Genomic DNA, 26,662 nt, shown 5'->3' on the forward strand with positions numbered 1-26,662 from the left:
TTCTGTCTACCAAACTATAGACTGGAGAAATTCCTGGGAAAATGCTCATGGAGATCTCTGCTTTCTGCAAGAAAGAATCTTTACCCAGAAGGTAACCTTTTCAACCTATAGCCTTTGTATGCCACTGCAAAAGGCTATGAAACTTACCATTCACAGAAGTTACTCCATATCAAAACACCAAGGTCTGGAACAGTAAGCCAATTGCACTATCTGTGTGCTTTGGAGCTTTGTTCCTGGAGAGACGAGGACTGCCAGTCAGAGAGTCCCAACCTAATGCTAACCACATAAAGTTCTGGCCTGGATTAAGGTGGGCTTTTTCCTTAGATAATGATAAAAACCACTTTTTGAAAGGTGTTCAGAGCTAGAAGCCCTTCTTTAACACATTCCTCTTTGAAGTTAAAATCACGAAAAAGTCATGAGGGTAAGTAAGATTTAATGCTTCAGACAACATCAGTTTTGGGAGCAGCAGATACTGGTCTAGAAAAAAATTGGATAGGAAGAATGTAGCTTCAGAAGTGGTGGAGGATGTCTGAATCAGGTGTTTGCTTTGAAAAATCTAACTAAGAAACATTTAAGAGAAAGAGAATGATTTGTATGTGGCATGTATGGATCAGGAAAAGCATATGATGGGGATGATAGATGCTTTGTGGGAGGTTGTTACAAATATATGGTGTGGAAAGAAAGCTAACAGAAGCATTGAGGATTTTCTGTAAAGAGAGTAAGCCAAGTGTGTGAGATGTAAAAGAGGAAGGTGTGTGGTTCCACGTGAAAGTGGGTCTGTGGCATGAATGTGTAAGTCAACATGCTTGTCTGATCTGTTTATGACTGGAGAGAGAGAGAGAGAGAGAGAGAGAGAGAGAGAGAGAGAGAGAGAGAGAGAGAGAGAGAGAGAGAGAGAGAGAGAGAGAGAGAGAGGGGGGGGGGGGGGGGGGCTGGGAGGTGAGTCAGTTGCAGTTTGTTGATGACATAGCTCTGGTGGAAGACTTGATTGAGAAACTGTCTGAGATTGGAAGAGTGTGTGAATGGCGGAAGTTGAGGGTTATTGTGAATAAAAGTACGACTTGGGTTAAGCAGGGAAAGGAGATATATTGGCTAAAGTAGGAATTCAAATGGAAAAGGTCTGGAAGTGGAACTTTTTTGATACTTAGGAGTGGACATCCCTGGGGATAGGGGAATAAGAATACCTCCCACGTATTCCCTGCGTGTCGTAGAAGGCGACTAAAAGGGGAGGGAGCGGGGGGGCTAGAAATCCTCCCCTCTCCCTTTTTTTTTTTTTTTTTTTCCAAAAGAGGGAACAGAGGGGGCCAGGTGAGGATATTCCAAAAAAGGCCCAGTCCTCTGTTCTTAGCGCTACCTCGCTAACGCGGGAAATGGCGAACAGTTTAAAAGAAAGAAAAGAAAGGAGTGGACATGGCAGCAGATGGAACCATGAGAGCAGAAGTAAACTACAGGAGAACCATGAGAGCAGAAGTAAACTACAGGAGAGGTTGGGGAATGAGATGAACAGGGTAAGAAATAAAGACTATGAGGGCACAGATAACCATGTTTGATGGTATAGTAGTTCTTATGGTGTTTTATGGATAGGCATGAGGTGAGGGCCTTGAAAAAAAATATAATTCCTTTCCTTTACCAAAAGAAGACACAACTTGTATCATGCACTGTTGCTTAGATCTGAAGTTACTGAGCTGACAAAATAATCATCTACTGGAGTGGTCGAGACCTTGACCTTTCACCTTTAGACCTCAAAATCAATAGGCACTTTTCTTGTCGTAAGGAGAACACTCATGATAAATGTTCATATCCTGAATATTGCTGTACAGACACGATAGCATCTCTAAGATCAACTCAAAGTGCAGCAGTGACCTTGACTTTTGACCCAAAGCCAGTCTGTGAGGCATCAGAGTAACCTACTTTGGGTGGGATGGCATAACAATCATCATTATGCATATGAAGTTTCATAACAATACATCATATAAAGTCTGATACTGACGACCTAAAACTTAAGCAAGACGACCTCCGAGTCCATAACCAATACTTCAAGCATCAGGGTGACCTACTTTTGGTCAGAGTTTGGATAAGAAGTTTTTCTTGTACACTCCTCTATGCTGAAAGGCTCTCAATGCCCACAGGCCAAAATGATTCCAAAAGGAAAGTTAACTTACCATGTATCAAATTGTAGGTGAGACAGATCTGAGCCAAAGCCTTAACCAAAAGTCAGCCTCTGATCCCAAAACCAGTCAGAGCGGCATTAGGACAACTCACAACTGGTGGGATGCTGAAGCACTCATCAATATACAGTTGCATACAGGGTTACATGACCATGACTCAAATAATTTGGTGAGATGGACTCAGACCTAAAACCTAAGGAAGTTGTGGACATGGACACCTACAGGAGTACTTCAACAGATCTTGCTCTACTTTCTAGAGTCGGACAAAAAACCAGATCCCCTGACCCAACTTCAAAAAGTACAAGATAAGAAACAGCCAGGGAAACATTACTCCTCTTCTTCTCATAACCTTAATCCAAATATCTTAAGGTACCCCTCAGGAGATTAGTAGCCTAATCTGACATTCAACACAGCTGTCCAAACCATTAACAGATTTACAAATGCTCTCCAGGCGCTGAGTTTCGAGAGATTTTCCTTGTTGAATCAACATTCTAGGGCTCTGAAAATCTTTCATGATACATCTTTCGCCAACAGGAAACTATGCAGGGTAGCAAGTCCACCCAATGGAGATGGGTATCACTGCCCTTTTTGCAAACCTGAAGGGCTGGAGTTAGTGACCCCGATCTAGGTCAATATTTCTCATGTGAACTGCATGCAGCCTTAAACCAAAACTGCCATGACTAAAACCATTTTCAAAACATGTAAGTCCAGGGCAATGGATATTTATTCATTTATAATCATCCCACATCCAATATCTGTGAGTCATAATGTTACCCAAGGCCTCTTTCTAAAGGCTTCTGCTCCCCTAGGATGTGCTGCTTTCAGAGGCAGGAAAATGTACACTCCTTTGAAATGAGAAGTTCTTTGACAATACTGTAATCCCAATGATAAAGCCTCACCAAAAGTGACTTTTCACTTACGGAGTAACCTCTAGCAAGCAGAATTCAGCAACACAACAACAGACATGGAGGTTATGATACAAAAAGATGTAATGTGTCTTACAATTTGGATCTTACATCAACTACAATTAGCCCACAAAAAAATGGAGACTGCTGACTATGTCTAATACATTCAATCAGCAACAAAAACTGCAACTGCAGCTGAGACTCTTGCATCTGTGACAACTACCCAAGTTGCAATCCCCATACCTGTAAGGAAACTCCACACTGATTCCCTTGGTACAACAAAAGTATACGTAAAGGAGCATGAGAACCCCAGACTTTGGGTTTGTCTTCAACACTCCTGCCAAATAAACAAGGTCTATCTGTCTATATCTCTGATGCCTGTTCCAATTAGAACTCTTTCAAAGGGGTGGCCATGGCAACAGTCTCCATAACTAAAGAACTCCAGTGCCACTTCTTAGCCTTTATGCCTCATCCTTAACAGGCCAATGGCAGAGGGCAAGTCTAGTACAGTGTTTGCAGAGGCTCCTACCTAATATCCTAATGACTACTTCAATCTAATGCTCATACTTACTACTTCTACCAAACATTTCTACCTAATAATCCTGCAAAAATGTTTCTACCAACTACTTCTACCTACTGCTCCTACCATTTTACCAAAGGCAGGGCTAGCACACTCACACTCAAGTGCTCACTGCAGGAAAATCTAGAGTTACAAAGAATGAGCTGCATGAGTTAAGTACTGTTAAACGTTACATCTGACAAGGAGAGATTGTATGTTTGTGGACAGAATGTCAGTAGTCCACGTTACTGAGGCAGAAAGAAAAGACAGCAACCTGGGTTAGAGCAGTACAACTTGACAACCACTAAGGTGCTGGCTCTCTAAAAAGATGTCACTAACCCTCCTGATACCCAGACAGGCAATACTGGTAATATACATCCCTGGTTGTTGGCTGCCTACCAACTACTACCTACATTTTCATCCCAATATTCATACCTAAGAATAATTTGCTTCCTGTTGTTCAATTTCATAACACCATAATCTAACCCAACCCTATAATAATATAAACATATAGGGCATATCCTCCTCTCCTGCCTGGAAACCCCACATAATCAACATCATAAAGATGTATGAGTGCTTTAAATATTTTTCTGAGAGCAGCTAGTTCATAATTACATGGGTTTTATTCACCCCAGTAAGAAGTACTGCTCACAACTCTAGGGTGGCTCCTCCTTCACCACTATATGAACACCCTTTAATAACACCCTCGCATACCAAACTATTTATAACATCATCCCTCCCCATGCAGAGGATTAGTTGTGACCTTCTGGCACTGTTATTTTTTCTTCAGATAAGTTTTTCTGCAAGAGACTCATTATTTCCCATTACATCCATTACATTCTATGTCAAAGTTGTTCATTTTTCAAAAAAAATAGAAAAAGAAAAAATTCCTGACAACTTCAAGTCACATATACACAAGATTATGATTACAATCTAATTAACATAAATTTCTACATCACTGCAATCAATAGCATTCTAGAAAGCAAGACAATCACTGCTCCATTGCAGTTCTCCAGAAGCTATACAACTGGTACCCTCACAGCATCACTGGTATCAGTCTCAGTGCAATGGCAATTTCACTAAACCAGCATTAGGTCATTAAACAGAAATCTTTACCATCTTAATTCTAACCAAAGTACCTTGGTCTTGAGACCTAGAATTCTAGGACCATCTTCATATCCCCTACCAAAGACACAGGGTTAAGGGATGATCATGACTTAAGCAAGATTTAATCAGTGCATCCACAATTTGACTGATTCCAAGCATAAAAGGCAAATCAAGCTTTGAAGAGGTTCCATCAACTTCACCAGCCCATAAAAATCACCATAATTTCTACTGGAATGACATTCTCCACTTGGTTCAAATTGAGTATCATGGAACACTAGTAATGGCAGAGTACCTTTGCCTCTGAAATAATATTGGGTTTTAACATAATTTTAACTTAAAAATCAAGAAGTTTACAAGTAAACTGATGACCTACACAAAATAATTCACACAAAACACTCTGCATGCTGAAATATATGTTTCAATGTCACACTGCATAAAATACAATCATTATCTATCTATCTATCCCTATCTCTGATGCCTGTCCCCTTGTGGAACTCCCATCAAGGGGTGACTACAGCAAATGAGTCTCCACTTATCCCTGTCCTTATATGTCTCCCATGCATACACTATTCCACACATTCTTCCATTATTTCTCTCCCTCCAGTATTCTTCCACCCTATTTGCCCATGTCACAGGTGGTCTTCCACTCACACCAGCCCCTTTAATTGTACTACCATACACTCTAATGGTATTCTTTCCACATGCACAAACCACTTCAAAGTATTGTTTCACATATTCTACCACTACATAATTCATTCCCTTTGCATTCCCTGCCTTATCACATCTCTCAAACACCCTTTCATTTCTTTCTTCATTCCATCTTGTCATACCACATGCTCTTCTGCAATAGCTCATTCCCACAGCCTGTATTCTTGACCCCTGTGACTCATTCCATGTTGATGTTTTGGCTGCATAGGTTAGGGTTGGGAGGACTATGCTGTCCCTTAATCCTCTCTTCACTTCCATACTTACACCTCTACCTTTCATTATTCTATTAATGTACCCAATGACTCTTCTATCCTGTATTGCTCTCTCCCTTATCTCTCCTTCCATATCACGAAACTTACCCAAAACAGCTCCTAGATAATTAAATTCCCTCACTTCTTTCAGTCTTTTTCCCCCCATATCCAAAGCACAATTTTGTACACTTTCTTCTTTCACTCTATATGATTTTACAAAATCTATACTTTAACTCTGTTCCCTTTCAGGCACCATTACTTTACTTTTACTTGCAATTAACTTCAATTGCCTATGCTTACACGAATTATAAAACACAATTACAACCTTCTGCACTCCTCTTAACTCTCAACAAACAACACAGTATCATCTGCAAATAGGGTTGCCACTAGCCACTATATCTCACAGCCACACTCCATCTCTGTACCCCTTTTTGCTAATTTTGCTTTTATCTCTCTCATCACTCCATCCACATATATATCAAAAGCCATGGTGATATCACACAGCCCTGCCTCACACCTACGTACATCTCAAAACTTTTGCTCAACTCTCCATCCAATCTTACACACACACATTTCCTCCCCTCCAGATCCATAAAAGCTGTATACTACTTCTTACCTTTCGCTAAATACTTTTCCATGGTCATCTTTACTACAAAAATTTGATCCACACATCCCCTACCTTTCCTACAATCCCTTACTCTTCACTTATTCTACATTCAGTCACTTCCATCACTCTATCAATCAATATTCTTGCAGGTACTTTTCCTGGTATACTCAACAGACTTATTCTCCTGTAATAGCTACATAAATCCTTAGAAACTTTCCTTTTGAATAAAGGAATGATAAAAGCTTTCACCTAATCCTTAGGTACAACCTTCTGTTTCCATCCTAAATTACATATAAGATGCATCAACTCTATCACACTTTCTCCTCCATACTTCAGCATTTCAGCCATAATCCTATCCACTCCAGGTGCCTTTCCTACTTTTAGCCCCGTTATTGCCCTTCTTACCCCCCTCTTTGCTATAGGCCCTTGCACTTGCATCCTCTTCCTTCCATCCTTCAAATGCATGCATGTAACAACTGCTGCCTCCCCTTTTCAACGTTCATCAGTTCTTCAAAATACTCTATCTTCCTTTCACTTCCTCCTTTTGATTAAGCAACTCCCCTTCCTTACTTCTCACATTAACATTTCCACTCTTACATCCACATCTTTCCTTTTTCCTTTCCTTCCAGTACAGTTTCTTATCACCCCAAAACTTGTCACTTAACTTCCTACTAAAATCTTCATTTACTCTTTCTTTGCTTTCTTCTATCTGCTTCTTAACATTCTGCTCACATATTTTGTACTCTTCCCTCCTCCTTTGCTGAACTTCCACCAGTACATTCCTATCAAGCAATCTACCATATGCCTTTTTCTTCTTTTCCACAGCATTTCTAATCTCTTGTGTCCACCATGCACTGCCCTTTTTATTCCTTTATCTCACAACCTCGTATCCATCTACTAATTCTTCAACTTTTAGAAGTATTTCTCTAAACATTTTAAACACCTCATTCACACATGAGTGTATCCCATTAATTGCTCTTCCAGCTAAGCTTTCAGTTACCTTCCTTTCTTACTCCTCCCTGCATTTTTTCTGTACCATCTTCATGCTTGCCAACACTTTTAACTTTAAATTCTTCCTTACACCATACCTCCACTTCTCCCTGATCCTCATCCCCACAAGAACTACGAAATGATCAGTCTCCAAACAATCTGCTCACGACTCAAGCATCTACCATGGCCTTTCTCAATCTTTCATCCACTGCCACATAGTCAATCAAAGCCTTTTGCTCTTCTCTTCCATCATTCCTTAGCCATATATATCTGTATATCAGCTTGTGCTGAAAAAAAGGTGTTTGCAAGGAACAGACACCTCAGCACAGATATTTATACTGAAAACTTTTTTTTTCAAATGTAAAATCATCAGCCCAAGATTTCTGGCTTTGGGGCCCTGTCTTTATCTCCTGTACCAATGATACAAGGTTATGAGGTGACTTCAACTTAAAAACTGAGCAAAGCTCCAGTGAACTGACAACCAACAAAACCCACTGAAATTAAAAAAAGAACACAACCCAGATGTAATGCAAGGACTCCCTCTGGGTAGATGTTATTCACCTTGGAACCCCTACTGCAACTGGTACACCAGTTAGGATGGTACTTCATGACTTGGGGTTTGTTTTTGCATCCCTTACTGATGACAGAGGGATATGAGATGAATATGACTTCACGAAAATTTCATTAATATACAAGTAACAATTGGGTTCCACGCTCTAAAAGTGAACAAGCCTTGCAGAGATTCTGCAAAAGATCCATCCCAGGGGGAATAGCTTCAACCTGCTTCCAACTTGGTACCACCAGTGCAACATTAGTAAACAAGTTGAGCCATGAGAACTTATTGCTTAGTGGATCATTCTCATTTCTCCCATCAACATCAAAGGGTTGCAAGCTGTTCTTGAAGAGAGCTGTAAATCAAAAACATCAGTGAAGGAAAAAACAAATGAATAAAGAAATACATCCAAATACATGGAGGAAGCCACCTGGTGAACCATCCCTTTGAGAAGCTAACCTCTCGGTGAGTTAAACTAGTGTCAAACTTCTTATGACACAGTTCAGCACCATCCCTGTCTCATTCATGATCAAATGTCCTTGTCTATACACAAAATTTCCACTATATAAAAAAGTTTCCATTCTGGATTTCCATTTGAAGAACAAAAAACGAAGGTATAAGCACCAACAGATGATCCATACAGTGCCATAAAGAACTAGGAAATAAATGGTTGTGATTAGCACCATTCCTCCAAATAACCTATGTACTTCTGTGCTGTGACTGTATTGGCATAACTCCATTTGAATGAGCATCCACTAACCTTGCAATTTTATAAAGGTCGAAGGGGGATAAATTCTCATGGATCTATCCTATATTGAGGGTAAAACTGTTTTAACCCCAAGCAAGCTAGAGTTCTCTCAGGTGCTCATAAATCTCTGTCTGTATGTGAGAAATCTTTACAAAGAAAACTAGTATTCTTAATCACTTGAACTATTCAATTTTCATGCTCAATGGATAATGCCCTTATAAAGCACTGAGAATCTTGGTATATTACTTACAATGGTGGTTGTGATGAATCAGTTGGATTGATGATTACTGGATCTGAAAAACAAAGGAAACAAGATTAACACTACAACATATATTCTTGCTCTATGTCCACATGCCTCACATGCTGGTGATACATGTGCAATTCAAAGCATATAAATGCTTCATATGCACCATATGCACATACTTCCAAAGACACATTGTCAAAGAAACTGATAATTACACATACTATTTACAATAGCCCTCAGGGGAAAAGTAAAAATGTACAGTAATATTATGAAAGTATGTCACAGAGTACTTTAAGTTTACTTATCTACATGAAAATAATTCTTACACATGAAAAATTTTCTGCTTATATCAATAAGGGTTTCCTTAACAAACAACCTGGAAAAGAAAATAGGACATAAAATGACAGAAAAAGTTTGCTTTGGACTTGTGAAAAAAGCTGTTCTCTGTACTCTTTCCATCACATATGCTGCTGCATTCCCTTAATTTAGCCATCTAGAACATCCACCTCAAAAATATAAGGACCATCATAAAGTGAGTAAATTTCTTTGGGGGAAGGTGAGCTGGTCATGTGAGGGATGAAGAGCAAAAGAAGATACAGCTCATAAGAATATTTTTTCACATGCTGACCGTGAACAAAGCTTTTACTTGACCTTCATCTCTAAAGTTAAGGATAAAAGAGCAGTAAGCTAAATGGGAGGGAGGGCACTACATCAGAAGAAAACTCTATGGTGACCAACAGTAAAAGAAAATGTCTCCAATTGCTCAATCTCCAAAAGATAACCATTAAGAGACTTTTCTCTTATTGAAATATTAGCATTTAAACTTTCCCAGGGTAGCTCCTTCTTACAAATAGAGCAAGTGTTGAATAAGTTTGCCAGATGTACACAAACAGCTAATAAAAATCCTGATCACAAAACAACTTTCTCAATTCATGCAGTTCACATTAAATCCATGACAATGATCTTACATAGTATTCTAATGTCACAAAACTGTCACTAAACTTTCCCAGGGTAGCTCTTTCTTACAAATAGAGCAAGTGTTGAATGAGTTTGCCAGATGTATACAAAAAGCAAATAAAAATCCTTATCACAGAACAATTTTCCCAATTCATGCAGTTTACATTAAATCCATGACAGAATGATCTTGCATAGTATTCTGATGTCTCAAAACTGTCACTAAAAATACATGAAGCAGCATTAATGCAAGCCAAAATAACAGATTTGGTGAAGATTTACCGAACGGTACATAAAAACTCGACACCCTTTGTACAAGAGTCAACTCTAACCCACATCAGCACATAAAAGTGTTAAATTATGCAGCAAAAAGTTAATACTACCTTCCCTACCAACCCACAGATCAACCCAAGCACCAGATTTCAGGAAATAGAGATTTCTCAAAAGACACAACATGGTACATCCAAGATCTCAGTGGCTAACGAATAAACATGATCCCTCAAACAACCTGGGACAGCTTCATAAAGAAAGTTCCGAGGGATTTTCCACACCTCTGCAACTGACTAGGGTGGCTCAACCAGAATGGAAATGTTAACACAACTTGACCAATACAAAGGTTCAGTTAGTCTGAAAACACAGCAAAAATGAATTACCTAGCATAAAACAGGTATAGCAGAGACATAGCTGATTTCTGCCAAATTCAGTGCATCTCATCATGCCTAAACACAAATCTGAAATAGGGAAGTTCATAAACTGGAGATGCAAACAGATCCACCTCTGGTCCAACACATACGTGACCATATTCATATAGTGGTGTCTCACTGTGACCACCACTTTACCTCCATCTGAATTACCAATGACACAGCTACTATAATGACATAATGGGATCCTTTTATGTGAGATGCTGCCAAATATGGAAATTTACTGTAAATCAAATAACATATGAAAAATATCCATAGCCAGAGCATACAAGATTGAGCCATTGAGCCACTTCAGCACTTCACTCTATTTGTAATCACATGCTTAGAGTCCTGTGATGACTTAAACCCTTATTTTTCTCATGGAGATACACTGGCTTCTCCATCAATTGCTATCTCCTCAACTAGGTAGCACAAGCATGCCCCTTTTGGGTCCCCTTTTGGCTACACAGAATCCACCAAAGAGATGATATCATTGACCCACTCACTAGGCAGCTCACAATTTGCAAATGAAGGGCGTCAAGCTAAACACAGTCACATTTAGCAGAAAAAGGTTTATCAAAAAAGAAGAGGGCAAGAGAGGGCAGGTCAAAGAATACAGAAAAACAATTCTTCCTTAACAAAAGGTTTTGCAAAATTCTAGGTGCTCAAACAGACAAGTCCAGAGAGTCTTGAAAAATTTACCTGGACACAAGGGATCAAGCTGTCATAATACTGTCTTCTGTGAGTTGATGATAAAAGGACTCTTTCAAATTTTAACAGTTTCTTACCAAGAATTCAAGGTCTAGGTTCATCTGAACCCCATGAGAGGTTGATACCAATGAAAGGCTGACATCAAAAAGAAGATTCTCTTGACTCTGAATATATTAAGGGATTCAATAGCTCTCCTTCTACAGCCATATGATACGAGAAAATGGAGCTTTCATGAGAAGAAAATGATGAGTTAAACTGCCAGAACTAATTCATTGTAAATGTAGAAAGCTAACTCTTGGGATGCTGTGGAGAGGCAACCAGTCTCCATAAGAATGATTGGAAAAGTTTATCCCATACAGGTCCCAATATATCTATATCAAATCCTAGAGACAGAGTCTTGAAGGGCACCCTTATATGTTTAGAAAGTTTATCCCATACAGGTCCCAATATATCTATATCAAATCCTAGAGACAGAGTCTTGAAGGGCACCCTTATATGTGGCATGAGTGTTACCAGCCTTATTTTTGACATGAAAACCTAGAAAAAAATTCAAAAATAAGGCTTCAATCGCATTCCCATATTTCATTTTAAACACAATCTCCCTCTTCCTTCCTTTGTGTTAAAAGCCTAAGATTCACTTCTGTATATCATACCTATCTCTGCCTTTAGAGACAGTGACCTCTCTTTCCACATGCTCCTTAATGCACCCAGAACTTCATTCATCAATAAAAAAAATCAAATGGTGAGTGCACAGTGCTAACCCTGCCATCATGGCAAAATCTCATCATAGGCACTCATAGATACATCGGTACACAGACAGGCACACCTTATGACTCACCTCAATCCATGTGATTCATCAGCTGCTACATCCACTCCTGAAGCTCTCCAATTCCTCTATGTCCAGCCAATTTCAACTTACACTCAAACCATCTTGTTTCAACCTCCTGATGCACCACATAATCTAACTCATGTGCACATTTACTCTCAACTTTTTCCTTTCTCACACTCTCCCAAACTCTGACATGAGTTTCTGGAGTTCATCTATGAATTTCATCACAAGAGACAGAGCATCTGCAAACAGCAACAAGTTCACTTCCCATGCTCCCCATCTACCCCAAGCACACTGCAAACCTGTCCCTCAATTAAATATCTATGCATATGTCTACTTTCCTTACCAATCTAAGAAAAATAGAACCCCTTTTAATCATTACTCTCACATACATCTTAATATAAACACCAAGCAGCCTTATGCCTATGTAGTTCAAAAATTCATTTTTGTCCCCTAATACCTTTACACAAGACCACTTCACATGCATTTTGCCAGTCTTCAAACATGACATATTGTGTGATACATATATCACACAGCCTAACTAACTAATCAACAGCACCTTCATTGCCTTTGTTGAGAAACTCAACTGCAACCATCCACTTCTGCTGCTATGCCACACTTCGTCTTATGAAAGGTTTTCACTACCTCCTCCCTGCTCACTTTGCTATTCACAATGACCCACACTCTGAAAGCCACCTAATCCCAAATGAAGACACATCTGACCTCATGGCTGCTGAAGGAGATTCAAAACAGGGCAGAAAACATCAGTATATATCTATTATGTGTGTATGACTGTGGTATTAAGTAATTTTAATACAAAAGTAAGAACTAGGTATATCTATGGATTCTTGACCAGACAATAGGCAAGATGTGAAAAATGGACCTGAAACAAAAGAATAATTACTATCTTTGAGTGTCCACTTGATAGCTCCAGAGGATTTGGTGATGGCATGAAGAGCACCATCCAGTGTAGAGACCAACAGAGTTCCATCATCACTCTCAGCTAGGAGTTCAGTGTTTGCAATCTGTTAGAAAGAAAATAAAATGAAATTAATTAGATTTCATATTGGATTTCAATAATGCTAGGAGACTTACAGATAGTGGAATCAATCCTTTTCCTAATTCCAAATTCCATCTTTTTTTTTATAAAAGTACAGGAATGTGCTGAGGACTTTAAAGCTATCTTTATAGCCTAAACAGAATTAAACAATACTGATCTTTCGTGCTTCTTATACTCAAAACTTATGGGTTACCTGTAGTACCCACTGCAATCAAGTAAACCTATGTGCTGTACTCCAATTACCAGCAACCTCCTGGATATATCAACTGACTTTCTGTCCAAAGAATTCCACATCCTGTATTCCTAGTAATGCACAGTTAAGAATTCTTATCTGTCCAGCAATTTAAACTAATGTTTCTTACAAGTAACTTGAACTACCTCTATAATACTCCTGCACAGCTAAATCTTATTTCATTTCCTTTTTTATTTTTGCCCCAAAATATTTCGTATGAAAATTAAATTGGTATCAGAAGAAAAAAAAAAAGATGAATTAAAGTAGTGTCAACAAAACTGTGATGTAACTTGTGATGTATACATCATTCAAATTCACCCTCTTCCATGCATGCCTTTCACCCTCCAGCATGTTCAGACACCGGTCGCTCCAAACATTTTTCACTCCATCCCTCCATCTTTAATTTGGTCTCCCAGTTCTCCTTGTTCCCTCCACTTCTGACACACATATCCTCTTGGTCAATCATTTCTCACTCATTCTCTCCATATGTCCACACCATTTCAACACACCCTCTCCTGCTTTCTCAATCACACTCTTTTTATTACAACACATATCTCTTAAACCTTTCATTACTTACTTTCTCATGCCACCTCACACCACATATTATCTTCAAACATTACATTTCCCACACATCCACCCTCCTCCGTACAACCGTATCCATAGCCCATGCCTCAAAAATACATAATATTGCTGGAACTACTATTCCTTCAAACATACCCATTTTTGCTCTGAGATAATGTTCTCTCCACACATTCTTCATCCCTCCTAGAACCTTCACCCCCTCCCCCACCCTGTGACTCACTTCCACATCCATGGTTCCATTCACTGCTAAGTCCACTCCCAGATATGTAAAACACTTCACTTCCTCCAATTTTTTCTCCATTCAAACTCACATCCCAACTTGCCCCCAAACCCTGCTAAATCTAATAACCTTGCTCTTATTCACACTTACTTGCAACTTTTGTCCTTTCACACACTTTCCCAAACTCAGTCACCAACTTCTGCAGTTTCTCACTCGAATCAGCCACCAGTGCTGTATCATCAATAAACAACAACTGACACTTCCTAGGCCCTCAATTCAGCAACAGACTGCATATCTGCCCCTCTCTCCAAAACTCTTGCATTTACCTCCCAAACCACCCCATCCATAAACAAATTAAACAATCATGGGGACATCACACATACCTGATGCAGACCACCCTTCACTGGGAACCAAACACCCTCCTCTCTTCCTGCTAATACACATGCCTTACATTCTCGATAAAAATTTCTCACTACTTCTAGCAGCTCACTTCCCACACCACAAACTCTTAAAACCTTCCACAAAGTATCTCCATCAATCCTATCATATGCCTTCTCCAGATCCATAAATGCTACATACAAATCTATCTGTTTTTCTAAGTATTTTTCACACACATTCTTCAAAGCAAACACTTGATCCACACATCCACTACCACTGCTGAAACCACACTGCTCTTCCCCAATCTGATGCTCTGTACATGGCTTCACCCTCTCAATCAATACCCTCCCATACAATTTTCCAGGAATATGTAACAAGTTTATGCCTCTGTAGTTTGAATGCTTACCTTTATCCCCCTTGCCTTTGTACAATGGCACTATTCATGCATTCTGCCAATCCTCAGGCACTTCACCATGATCCATACATACAATGAATATCCTTACCAACCAATCTACAACAGTCACTCCCTTTCTTAATAAATTCAACTGCAATACCATCCAAACCTGCCGCCTTGCCTGATTTCATTTTCTAAAAGGCTTTCACCACCTCTTCTCTCTTCACCAAACCACTCTCCATGACTCTCTCACTTCAAACCCCACCTCAACCAAAACATTCTACGTCTGCAACTCTATCATCAACCACATTCAACAAACCTACAAAATATTCATTCCATCTCCTCATTTCATCATCAACTGTTATCACTACCCCCTTGTCCCGTTCACCGATGTTCCCTTTTGTTCTCTTGTCTTACACACATTATTCAACTCCTTCCAAAGCATCTTTTAATTCTCCCTAAAGTTTAATGATACTTTCTCACCCCAACTCTCATTTGCCCTCTTTTTCAACCCTTGCACTTCCTCTTGACATCATGCCACTTTCTTTTATACATCTCAGTCATTTGTGATCCTTCCTTGCAAGTATTGTCCAAGCATCTCTCTTTTCTCTTTCAATAACAACTTTACTTCTTCATCCCACCATTCATTACCCTTTCTAATCCACCCACCTCCCACCTTTCTCATCCCACATGCATCTCTTGCACTTGACATCACTACTCTCCTAAATACATCCCATTCCTCACCCACTCCATCACATCATTTGCTCTCCCCTTTTGCCATTATATTCTCAATCTCCCCTGGTACATCCTCACACAAGTCTCCTTTCCAAGCTCACTCACTCTCACCACTCTCTTCTTCCCGACATTTTCTCTTCCTTTTTGAAAACCTCTACAAGTCTTCACCTTCGCCTCCACAAGATAGTAATCAGACATCCCACCAGCTGCCTCTCTAAGCACATTACTATCCAAAAATCTCTCTTTTGCATGAAGGAATAGCAGTTCCAACAATGTTATACAGTTGCAAGGAATGGAATATAGATAGGGTTGTATGGAGGAGGGTGGATGTGCTAGAAATGAAATGTTTCAGGACAATATGTGGTGTGAAATTATTTGATCGAGTAAGTAATGAAAGGGTAAGAGAGATGTATGGAAATAAAGAGGGTGTGGTTGAGAAAGCAAAAGAAGGTGCGTTGAAATAGTTTGGACGTATGGAGAGAATGAGTGAGGAAAGACTGACAAAGAGGATATATGTGTCAAAGTTGGAGGGAACAAAGAGAAGAGGGAGACTCAACTGGAGGTGGAAGGCTGGAGTGAAAAAGATTTTGAGTGATTGGGGCCTGAACATACAGGAGAGTTAGAGGTGTGAAAGGAAAAGTGTAAATTGGAATGATGTGGTATACAGGGGTCGACATGCTGTCAACCAGGGCATGTGAAGCATCTGGGTTAAACCAAGGAAAGGTCTATGGGGCCTGGAGATGGATGGGGAGCTGTGGTTTTGGTGCATTACATATTACAGCTAGAGACTGAGGGTGAACAAATGAGGCCTTTTATATGTTTTCCTGGTGCTACCTCGCTGAAGCAGGGGGCAGCGATGCTGTTTCCTGTGTGATGGGATAGTGCCAGTAATAGAAGAAGGCAAGCAAATATGAATATGTACATGTGTATATATGTCTGCATATGTATATACATTTATTTATCTATTTTGCTTTGTCGCTGTCTCCCGCGTTAGCGAGGTAGTGCAAGGAAACAGACGAAAGAATGGCCCAACCCACCCACATACACATGTATATACATACAAGTCCACACACGCAAATATACATACCTATACATCTCAACGTATGCATATATATACACAAGCAGACATATACATATATACACAAGTGCATAATTCATAGTCTGCCTTTATCCATTCCCATTGCCACCCCGCCACACATGAAATAACAACCTCCTCCCCCTCATGTGCGCAAGGTAGTGCTACGAAAAGACAACAAAGGCCACATTCGTTCACACTCAGTCTCTAGCTGTCATGTATAATGTACTGAAACCACAGCTCCCTTTCCACATCCAGGTCCCACACAACTTTCCATGGTTTACCCCAGACGCTTCACACGCCCTGGTTCAATCCATTGACAGCACGTCGACCCCGGTATACCACATCGTTCCAACTCACCCTATTCCATGCAGCCTTTCACCCTCCTGCATGTTCAGGCCCCGATCACTCAAAATCTTTTTCACTCCATCTTTCCACCTCCAATTTGGTCTCCCACTTCTCATTCCCTCCACTTCTGACACATATATCCTCTTTGTCAATATTTCCTCACTCATTCTCTCCATGTGACAAAACCATTTCAAAACACCCTCTTCTGCTCTCTCAACCACACTCTTTTTTATTACCACACATCTCTCTTACCCTATTATTACTTACTCAATCAAACCATCTCACACCACATATTGTCCTCAAACATTTCTAGCACATCCACCCTCCTCGGCACAACTCTATCTATAGCCCACGCCTCGCAACCATATAACATTTTTGAAACCACTATTCCTTCAAACATACCCATTTTTGCTTTCCGAGATAATGTTCTCAACTTCCACACATTCTTCAAGGCTCCCAAAACTTTCGCCCCCTCCCCCACCCTATGATTCACTTCCGCTTCCATGGTTCCATTCAATGCCAAATCCACTCCCAGATATCTAAAACACTTCACTTCCTCCAGTTTTTCTCCATTCAAACTTACCTCCCAATGACTTGCCCCTCAACACTACTGTACCTAATAACCTTGCTCTTATTCACATTTACTCTTTAACTTTCTTCTTTCACACACGTTACCAAACTCAGTCACCAGCTTCTGCAGTTTTTCACAAGAATCAGCCACCAGCGCTGTATCATCAGCAAACAACAACTGACTCACTTCCCAAGCTCTCCCATCCACAACAGACTGCATACTTGCCCCTCTTTCCAAAACTCTTGCATTCACCTCCCTAATAACCTCATCCATAAACAAACTAAACAACCATGGAGACATCTCACACCCCTGCCACAAACCAACATTCAGTGAGAACCAATCACTTTCCTCTCTTCCTAAACGTACACATGCCTTACATCCTCAATAAAAACTTTTCACTTCTTCTAACAACTTGCCCCCACACCATATATTCTTAATACCTTCCACAGAGTATCTCAATCAACTCTATCATATGCCTTCTCCAGGTCCATAAATGCTACATACAAATCCATTTGCTTTTCTAAGTATTTCTCACATACATTCTTCAAAGCAAACACCTGATCCACACATCCTCTACCACTTCTGAAACCACACTGCTCTTCCCCAATCTGATGCTCTGTACATGCCTTCACCCTCTCAATCAATACCCTCCTATATAATTTCCCAGGAATACTAAACAAACTTATACCTCTGGAATTTGAGCACTCACTTTTATCCCCTTTGCCTTTGTACAATGGCACTATGCAAGCATTCCGCCAATCCTCAGGCACCTAACCATGAGTCATACACACATTGAATAACCCTACCAACCAGTCAACAATACAGTCACCCCCTTTTTTAATAAATTCCACTGCAATACCATCCAAACCTGCTGCCTTGCCAGCTTTCATCTTCCGCAAAGCTTTTACCACCTCTTCTCTGTTTACCAAATCATTTTCCCTAACCCTCTCACTTTGCACACCACCTCGACCAAAACACCCTATATCTGCCACTCTATATATATATATATATATATGTATATATATGTATATATATATATATATATATATATATATATATATATATATATCATTTCAAGCTAAAAGTTTGTTTCTAAATTGTTCTTACATTTTTCATATGTATATATATGTATGTGTGTGTGTGTGGGTGTATGTGCATATGTGTGTGTGTGTGTGTGTGTGTGTATATGTATATATATATGTATATTATCCCTGGGGATAGGGGTGAAAGAATACTTCCCACGTATTCCTCGCGTGTCGTAGAAAGCGACTAGAGGGGACGGGAGCGGGGGGCCGGAAATCCTCCCCTCCTTGTATTAACTTTCTAAAATGGGAAACAGAAGAAGGAGTCACGCGGGGAGTGATCATCCTCCTCGAAGGCTCAGAGTGGGGTGCCTAAATGTGTGTGGATGTAACCAAGATGTGAAAAAAGGAGAGATAGGTAGTATGTTTGAGGAAAGGAACCTGGATGTTTTGGCTCTGAGTGAAACGAAGCTCAAGGGTAAAGGGGAAGAGTGGTTTGGAAATGTCTGGGGAGTGAAGTCAGGGGTTAGTGAGAGGACAAGAGCAAGGGAAGGAGTAGCAATACTCCTGAAACAGGAGTTGTGGGAGTATGTGATAGAATGTAAGAAAGTAAATTCTCGATTAATATGGGTAAAACTGAAAGTTGATGGGGAGAGGTGGGTGATTATTGGTGCATATGCACCTGGGCATGAGAAGAAAGATCATGAGAGGCAAGTGTTTTGGGAGCAGCTAAATGAGTGTGTTAGCGGTTTTGATGCACGAGACCGGGTTATAGTGATGGGTGATTTGAATGCAAAGGTGAGTAATGTGGCAGTTGAGGGAATAATTGGTATGCATGGGGTGTTCAGTGTTGTAAATGGAAATGGTGAAGAGCTTGTAGATTTATGTGCTGAAAAAGGACTGATGATTGGGAATACCTGGTTTAAAAAGCGAGATATACATAAGTATACTTATGTAAGTAGGAGAGATGGCCAGAGAGCGTTATTGGATTACGTGTTAATTGACAGGCGTGCGAAAGAGAGACTTTTGGATGTTAATGTGCTGAGAGGTGCAACTGGAGGGATGTCTGATCATTATCTTGTGGAGGCTAAGGTGAAGATTAGTATGGGTTTTCAGAAAAGAGGAGTGAATGTTGGGGTGAAGAAGGTGGTGAGAGTAAGTGAGCTTGGGAAGGAGACCTGTGTGGGGAAGTACCAGGAGAGACTGTGTACAGAATGGAAAAAGGTGAGAACAATGGAAGTAAGGGGAGTCGGGGAGGAATGGGATGTATTTAGGGAATCAGTGATGGATTGCGCAAAAGATGCTTGTGGCATGAGAAGAGTGGGAGGTGGGCTGTTTAGAAAGGGTAGTGAGTGGTGGGATGAAGAAGTAAGAGTATTAGTGAAAGAGAAGAGAGAGGCATTTGGACGATTTTTGCAGGGAAAAAATGCAATTGAGTGGGAGAAGTATAAAAGAAAGAGACAGGAGGTCAAGAGAAAGGTGCAAGAGGTGAAAAAAAGGGCAAATGAGAGTTGGGGTGAGAGACTATCAGTAAATTTTAGGGAGAATAAAAAGATGTTCTGGAAGGAGGTAAATAGGGTGCGTAAGACAAGGGAGCAAATGGGAACTTCAGTGAAGGGCGTAAATGGGGAGGTGATAACAAGTAGCGGTGATGTGAGAAGGAGATGGAATGAGTATTTTGAAGGTTTGTTGAATGTGTCTGATGACAGAGTGGCAGATATAGGGTGTTTTGGTCGAGGTGGTGTACAAAGTGAGAGGGTTAGGGAAAATGATTTGGTAAACAGAGAAGAGGTAGTAAAAGCTTTGCGGAAGATGAAAGCCGGCAAGGCAGCAGGTTTGGATGGTATTGCAGTGGAATTTATTAAGAAAGGGGGTGACTGTATTGTTGACTGGTTGGTAAGGTTATTTAATGTATGTATGACTCATGGTGAGGTGCCTGAGGATTGGCGGAATGCGTGCATAGTGCCATTGTACAAAGGCAAAGGGGAAAAGAGTGAGTGCTCAAATTACAGAGGTATAAGTTTGTTGAGTATTCCTGGTAAATTATATGGGAGGGTATTGATTGAGAGGGTGAAGGCATGTACAGAGCATCAGATTGGGGAAGAGCAGTGCGGTTTCAGAAGTGGTAGAGGATGTGTGGATCAGGTGTTTGCTTTGAAGAATGTATGTGAGAAGTACTTAGAAAAGCAAATGGATTTGTATGTAGCATTTATGGATCTGGAGAAGGCATATGATAGAGTTGATAGAGATGCTCTGTGGAAGGTATTAAGAATATATGGGGTGGGAGGCAAGTTGTTAGAAGCAGTGAAAAGTTTTTATCGAGGATGTAAGGCATGTGTACGTGTAGGAAGAGAGGAAAGTGATTGGTTCTCAGTGAATGTAGGTTTGCGGCAGGGGTGTGTGATGTCTCCATGGTTGTTTAATTTGTTTATGGATGGGGTTGTAAAGGAGGTAAATGCAAGAGTCCTGGAAAGAGGGGCAAGTATGAAGTCTGTTGGGGATGAGAGAGCTTGGGAAGTGAGTCAATTGTTGTTCGCTGATGATACAGCGCTGGTGGCTGATTCATGTGAGAAACTGCAGAAGCTGGTGACTGAGTTTGGTAAAGTGTGTGGAAGAAGAAAGTTGAGAGTAAATGTGAATAAGAGCAAGGTTATTAGGTACAGTAGGGGTGAGGGTCAAGTCAATTGGGAGGTGAGTTTGAATGGAGAAAAACTGGAGGAAGTGAAGTGTTTTAGATATCTGGGAGTGGATCTGTCAGCGGATGGAACCATGGAAGCGGAAGTGGATCATAGGGTGGGGGAGGGGGCGAAAATTTTGGGAGCCTTGAAAAATGTGTGGAAGTCGAGAACATTATCTCGGAAAGCAAAAATGGGTATGTTTGAGGGAATAGTGGTTCCAACAATGCTGTATGGTTGCGAGGCGTGGGCTATGGATAGAGATGTGCGCAGGAGGATGGATGTGCTGGAAATGAGATGTTTGAGGACAATGTGTGGTGTGAGGTGGTTTGATCGAGTAAGTAACGTAAGGGTAAGAGAGATGTGTGGAAATAAAAAGAGCGTGGTCGAGAGAGCAGAAGAGGGTGTTTTGAAATGGTTTGGGCACATGGAGAGAATGAGTGAGGAGAGATTGACCAAGAGGATATATGTGTCGGAGGTGGAGGGAACGAGGAGAAGAGGGAGACCAAATTGGAGGTGGAAAGATGGAGTGAAAAAGATTTTGTGTGATCGGGGCCTGAACATGCAGGAGGGTGAAAGGAGGGCAAGAAATAGAGTGAATTGGAGTCATGTGGTATACAGGGGTTGACGTGCTGTCAGTGGATTGAAGCAAGGCATGTGAAGCGTCTGGGGTAAACCATGGAAAGCTGTGTAGGTATGTATATTTGCGTGTGTGGACGTGTGTATGTACATGTGTATGGGGGGGGGGGGTTGGGCCATTTCTTTCGTCTGTTTCCTTGCGCTACCTCGCAAACGCGGGAGACAGCGACAAAGTATAAAAAAAAAAAAAAAAAAAAAAAATATATATATATATATATATATATATATATTATATATATATATTATACTTTTATTTTATTATACTTTGTCGCTGTCTCCTGCGTTTGCGAGGTAGCGCAAGGAAACAGACGAAAGAAATGGCCCAACCACCCCCCCCATACACATGTATATACATACGTCCACACACGCAAATATACATACCTACACAGCTTTCCATGGTTTACCCCAGACACTTCACATGCCCTGCTTCAATCCACTGACAGCACGTCAACCCCGGTATACCACATCGCTCCAATTCACTCTATTCCTTGCCCTCCTTTCACCCTCCTGCATGTTCAGGCCCCGATCACACAAAATCTTTTTCACTCCATCTTTCCACCTCCAATTTGGTCTCCCTCTTCTCCTTGTTCCCTCCACCTCCGACACATATATCCTCTTGGTCAATCTTTCCTCACTCATCCTCTCCATGTGCCCAACCAGTCCATGTGCCCAAACCACTTCAAAACACCCTCTTCTGCTCTCTCAACCACGCTCTTTTTATTTCCACACATCTCTTACCCTTACGTTACTCACTCAATCAAACCACCTCACACCACACATTGTCCTCAAACATCTCATTTCCAGCACATCCATCCTCCTGTGCACAACTCTATCCATAGCCCACGCCTCGCAACCATACAACATTGTTGGAACCACTATTCCTTCAAACATACCCATTTTTGCTTTCCGAGATAATGTTCTCGACTTCCACACATTCTTCAAGGCCCCCAGGATTTTCGCCCCCTCCCCCACCCTATGATCCACTTCCGCTTCCATGGTTCCATCCGCTGCCAGATCCACTCCCAGATATCTAAAACACTTCACTTCCTCCAGTTTTTCTCCATTCAAACTCACCTCCCAATTGACTTGACCCTCAACCCTACTGTACCTAATAACCTTGCTCTTATTCACATTTACTCTTAACTTTCTTCTTCCACACACTTTTCCAAACTCAGTCACCAGCTTCTGCAGTTTCTGACATGAATCAGCCACCAGCGCTGTATCATCAGCGAACAACAACTGACTCACTTCCCAAGCTCTCTCATCCCCAACAGACTTCATACTTGCCCCTCTTTCCAAAACTCTTGCATTTACCTCCCTAACAACCCCATCCATAAACAAATTAAACAACCATGGAGACATCACACACCCCTGCCGCAAACCTACATTCACTGAGAACCAATCACTTTCCTCTCTTCCTACACGTACACATGCCTTACATCCTCGATAAAAACTTTTCACTGCTTCTAACAACTTTCCTCCCACACCATATATTCTTAATACCTTCCACAGAGCATCTCTATCAACTCTATCATATATACATATATACACATATACATATATACTCATAAATATTCATACTTGGCTGCCTTCATCCATTCCCACTGCCACTTCACCACACATGAAATGGCGCCCCCCCCCTCCACCCACGCGCGTGAGGTAGCAATAGGAAAAGACAACAAAGGCCACATTCATTCACACAGTCTCTAGCTGTCATGTGTAATGCACCAAAACCACGACTCCCTTTCCACATCCAGGCTCCACAAAACTTTCCATGGTTTACTCCAGACGCTTCACATGCCCTGGTTCAATCTACTGACAGCACATCCACCCCTGTATACCACACCATTCAACTCATTCTATTCCTTGCACACCTTTCACCCTTCTGCATGTTCAGGCACCAATCGCTTAAAATCTTTTTCACTCCATCCTTCAACCTCCAATTTGGTCTCCCACTTCTTGTTCCCTCCACCTCTGACACAAATATCCTCTTTGTCAATTTTTCCTCACTCATTCTCTCCATGTGACTAAACCATCTCAATACATCCTCTTCTACTCTCTCAACCACACTCTTTTTATTAACCCACATCTCTCTTACCCTTTCATTACTTATAACATTTCATTACTTAAAACCATATAACATTGTTGGAACCACTATTCCTTCAAACATACCCATTTTTGATCTCCGAGATAAAGTTCTCGCCTTCCTCACATTCTTCAATGCTCCCAGAACCTTTACCCAATCCCCCATCCTGTGACTCACTTCCGCTTCCATGGTTCCATCCACTGCTAAATCCACTTCCAGATATCTAAAACATTTCACTTCCTCCAGTTTTTCTCCTTTCAAACTTACCTCCCAATTTACTTGTCCCTCAATCCTACTGAACCTAATAACCTTGCTCTTATTCACATTTACTCTCAGCTTTCTTCTTTCACACACTTTACCAAACTCAGTCACCAACTTCTACGTTTCTCACCCGAATCAGCCATCAGCACTGTATCATCAGCAAACAACAGTTGACTCACTTCCCAGGCCCTCTCATCCACAACAGACTGTATACTTACCCCTCTCTCCAAAACTCTTGCATTCACTTTCCTAAAAATCCCATCCAGAAACAAATAAAACAACCATAGAGACATCACACACCCCTACTGCAAACTGACATTCACAGAGAACCAATCACTTTCCTCTCTTCTTACTCGTACACATGCCTTACATCCTTGATAAAAACATTTCACTGCTTCTAAAAACTTGCCTCCCACACCATATATTCTTAATACCCTCCACAGAGCATCTCTATCAACTCTATCATATGCCTTCTCCAGATCTATAAATGCTACATACAAGTCCATTTGCTTTTCTAAGTATTTCTCAAATACATTCTTCAAAGCAAACATCTGATCCACACCTCCTCTACCACTTCTGAAGCTACACTGCTCTTCCCCAGTCTGATGCTCTGTACATGCCTTCAGCCTCTCAATCAATACCCTCCCATATAATTTCCCAGGAATACTCAACAAACTTATAGCTCTATAATTTAAGCACTCACATTTATCCCCTTTGCCTTTGTACAATGGCACTACGCAAGCATTCCGCCAATCCTCAAGCACCTCACCATGAGTCATACATACATTAAATAACCTTACCAACCAGTCAACAACACAGTCTACCCCTTTTTTAATAAATTCCACTGCAATACCATCCAAACCCTCTGCCTTGCCGGCTTTCATCTTCCACAAAGCTTTTACTACCTCCTCTCTGTTTACCAAATCATTCTCCCTAACCCTCTCACTTTGCACACCACCTCCACCAAAACACCCTATATATAATACCTATAATTAGGACGTACGTCTGAATGCAGAAAAACTGGAGGAAGCGAAGTGTTTTAGATATCTGGGAGTGGACATAGCAGTATATGGATGCATGAAAGCAGAAGTGAGTCACAGAATGGGGGAGGGGGCAAAGGTTCTCGGAGCATTGAAGAATGTGTGGAAGGCAAGGACATTATCTCAGTAAGCAAAAATGGGTATGTTTGAAGGAATATTGGTTCCAACAATGTTATATGGTAGCAAAGCATGGGCTGTAGATAGGGTTGTGCGGACGAGGGTGGATATATATATATATATATATATATATATATATATATCTTTTTTTTTTTTATACTTTGTCGCTGTCTCCCGCGTTTGCGAGGTAGCGCAAGGAAACAGACGAAAGAAATGGCCCAACCCCCCCCATACACATGTATATACATACGTCCACACACGCAAATATACATACCTACACAGCTTTCCATGGTTTACTCCAGACGCTTCACATGCCTTGATTCAATCCACTGACAGCACGTCAACCCCGGTATACCACATCGCTCCAATTCACTCTATTCCTTGCCCTCCTTTCACCCTCCTGCATGTTCAGGCCCCGATCACACAAAATCTTTTTCACTCCATCTTTCCACCTCCAATTTGGTCTCCCTCTTCTCCTCGTTCCCTCCACCTCCGACACATATATCCTCTTGGTCAATCTTTCCTCACTCATTCTCTCCATGTGCCCAAACCACTTCAAAACACCCTCTTCTGCTCTCTCAACCACGCTCTTTTTATTTCCACACATCTCTCTTACCCTTACGTTACTCACTCGATCAAACCACCTCACACCACACATTGTCCTCAAACATCTCATTTCCAGCACATCCATCCTACTGCGCACAACTCTATCCATAGCCCACGCCTCGCAACCATACAACATTGTTGGAACCACTATTCCTTCAAACATACCCATTTTTGCTTTCCGAGATAATGTTCTCGACTTCCACACATTCTTCAAGGCCCCCAGAATTTTCGCCCCCTCCCCCATCCTATGATCCACTTCCGCTTCCATGGTTCCATCCGCTGCCAGATCCACTCCCAGATATCTAAAACACTTCACTTCCTCCAGTTTTTCTCCATTCAAACTCACCTCCCAATTTACTTGACCCTCAACCCTACTGTACCTAATAACCTTGCTCTTATTCACATTTATATATATATATATATATATATATATATATATATATATATATATATATATATATATATATATATTATTCCTGGGGATAGGGGAGGAAAATACTTCCCACGTATTCCCTACATGCCATAGAAGGTGACTTAATGGAGCAGGAGCGGGGAGTTGAAAATCCTTCCCTCCAGTTTAACTTTTCCAAAAGAAGGAATAGACTAG

The 26,662-nt window shown here is 40.9% G+C and overlaps 1 protein-coding gene across 4 annotated transcripts in view; it reads right to left on the reverse strand.

The window, feature by feature from the left end:
- Ire1 (serine/threonine-protein kinase/endoribonuclease Ire1) overlaps window positions 1-26,662 on the reverse strand; it is a 119,913-nt gene that overhangs the window by 92,451 nt on the left and 800 nt on the right. For all 4 annotated transcript variants that reach the window (XM_071688978.1, XM_071688891.1, XM_071689169.1 and 1 more), the window contains exons 2-3: window positions 12,919-13,039; window positions 8,847-8,889 (exon numbers count right to left, since the gene is read on the reverse strand). In XM_071688978.1, coding sequence (XP_071545079.1) covers window positions 8,847-8,889; window positions 12,919-13,039 — 164 coding nt within the window. The remainder of the gene's footprint in view (window positions 1-8,846; window positions 8,890-12,918; window positions 13,040-26,662) is intronic.

Source organism: Panulirus ornatus, chromosome 1, assembly GCF_036320965.1.
Source record: "Panulirus ornatus isolate Po-2019 chromosome 1, ASM3632096v1, whole genome shotgun sequence".
Classification (NCBI taxonomy): domain Eukaryota; kingdom Metazoa; phylum Arthropoda; class Malacostraca; order Decapoda; family Palinuridae; genus Panulirus; species Panulirus ornatus.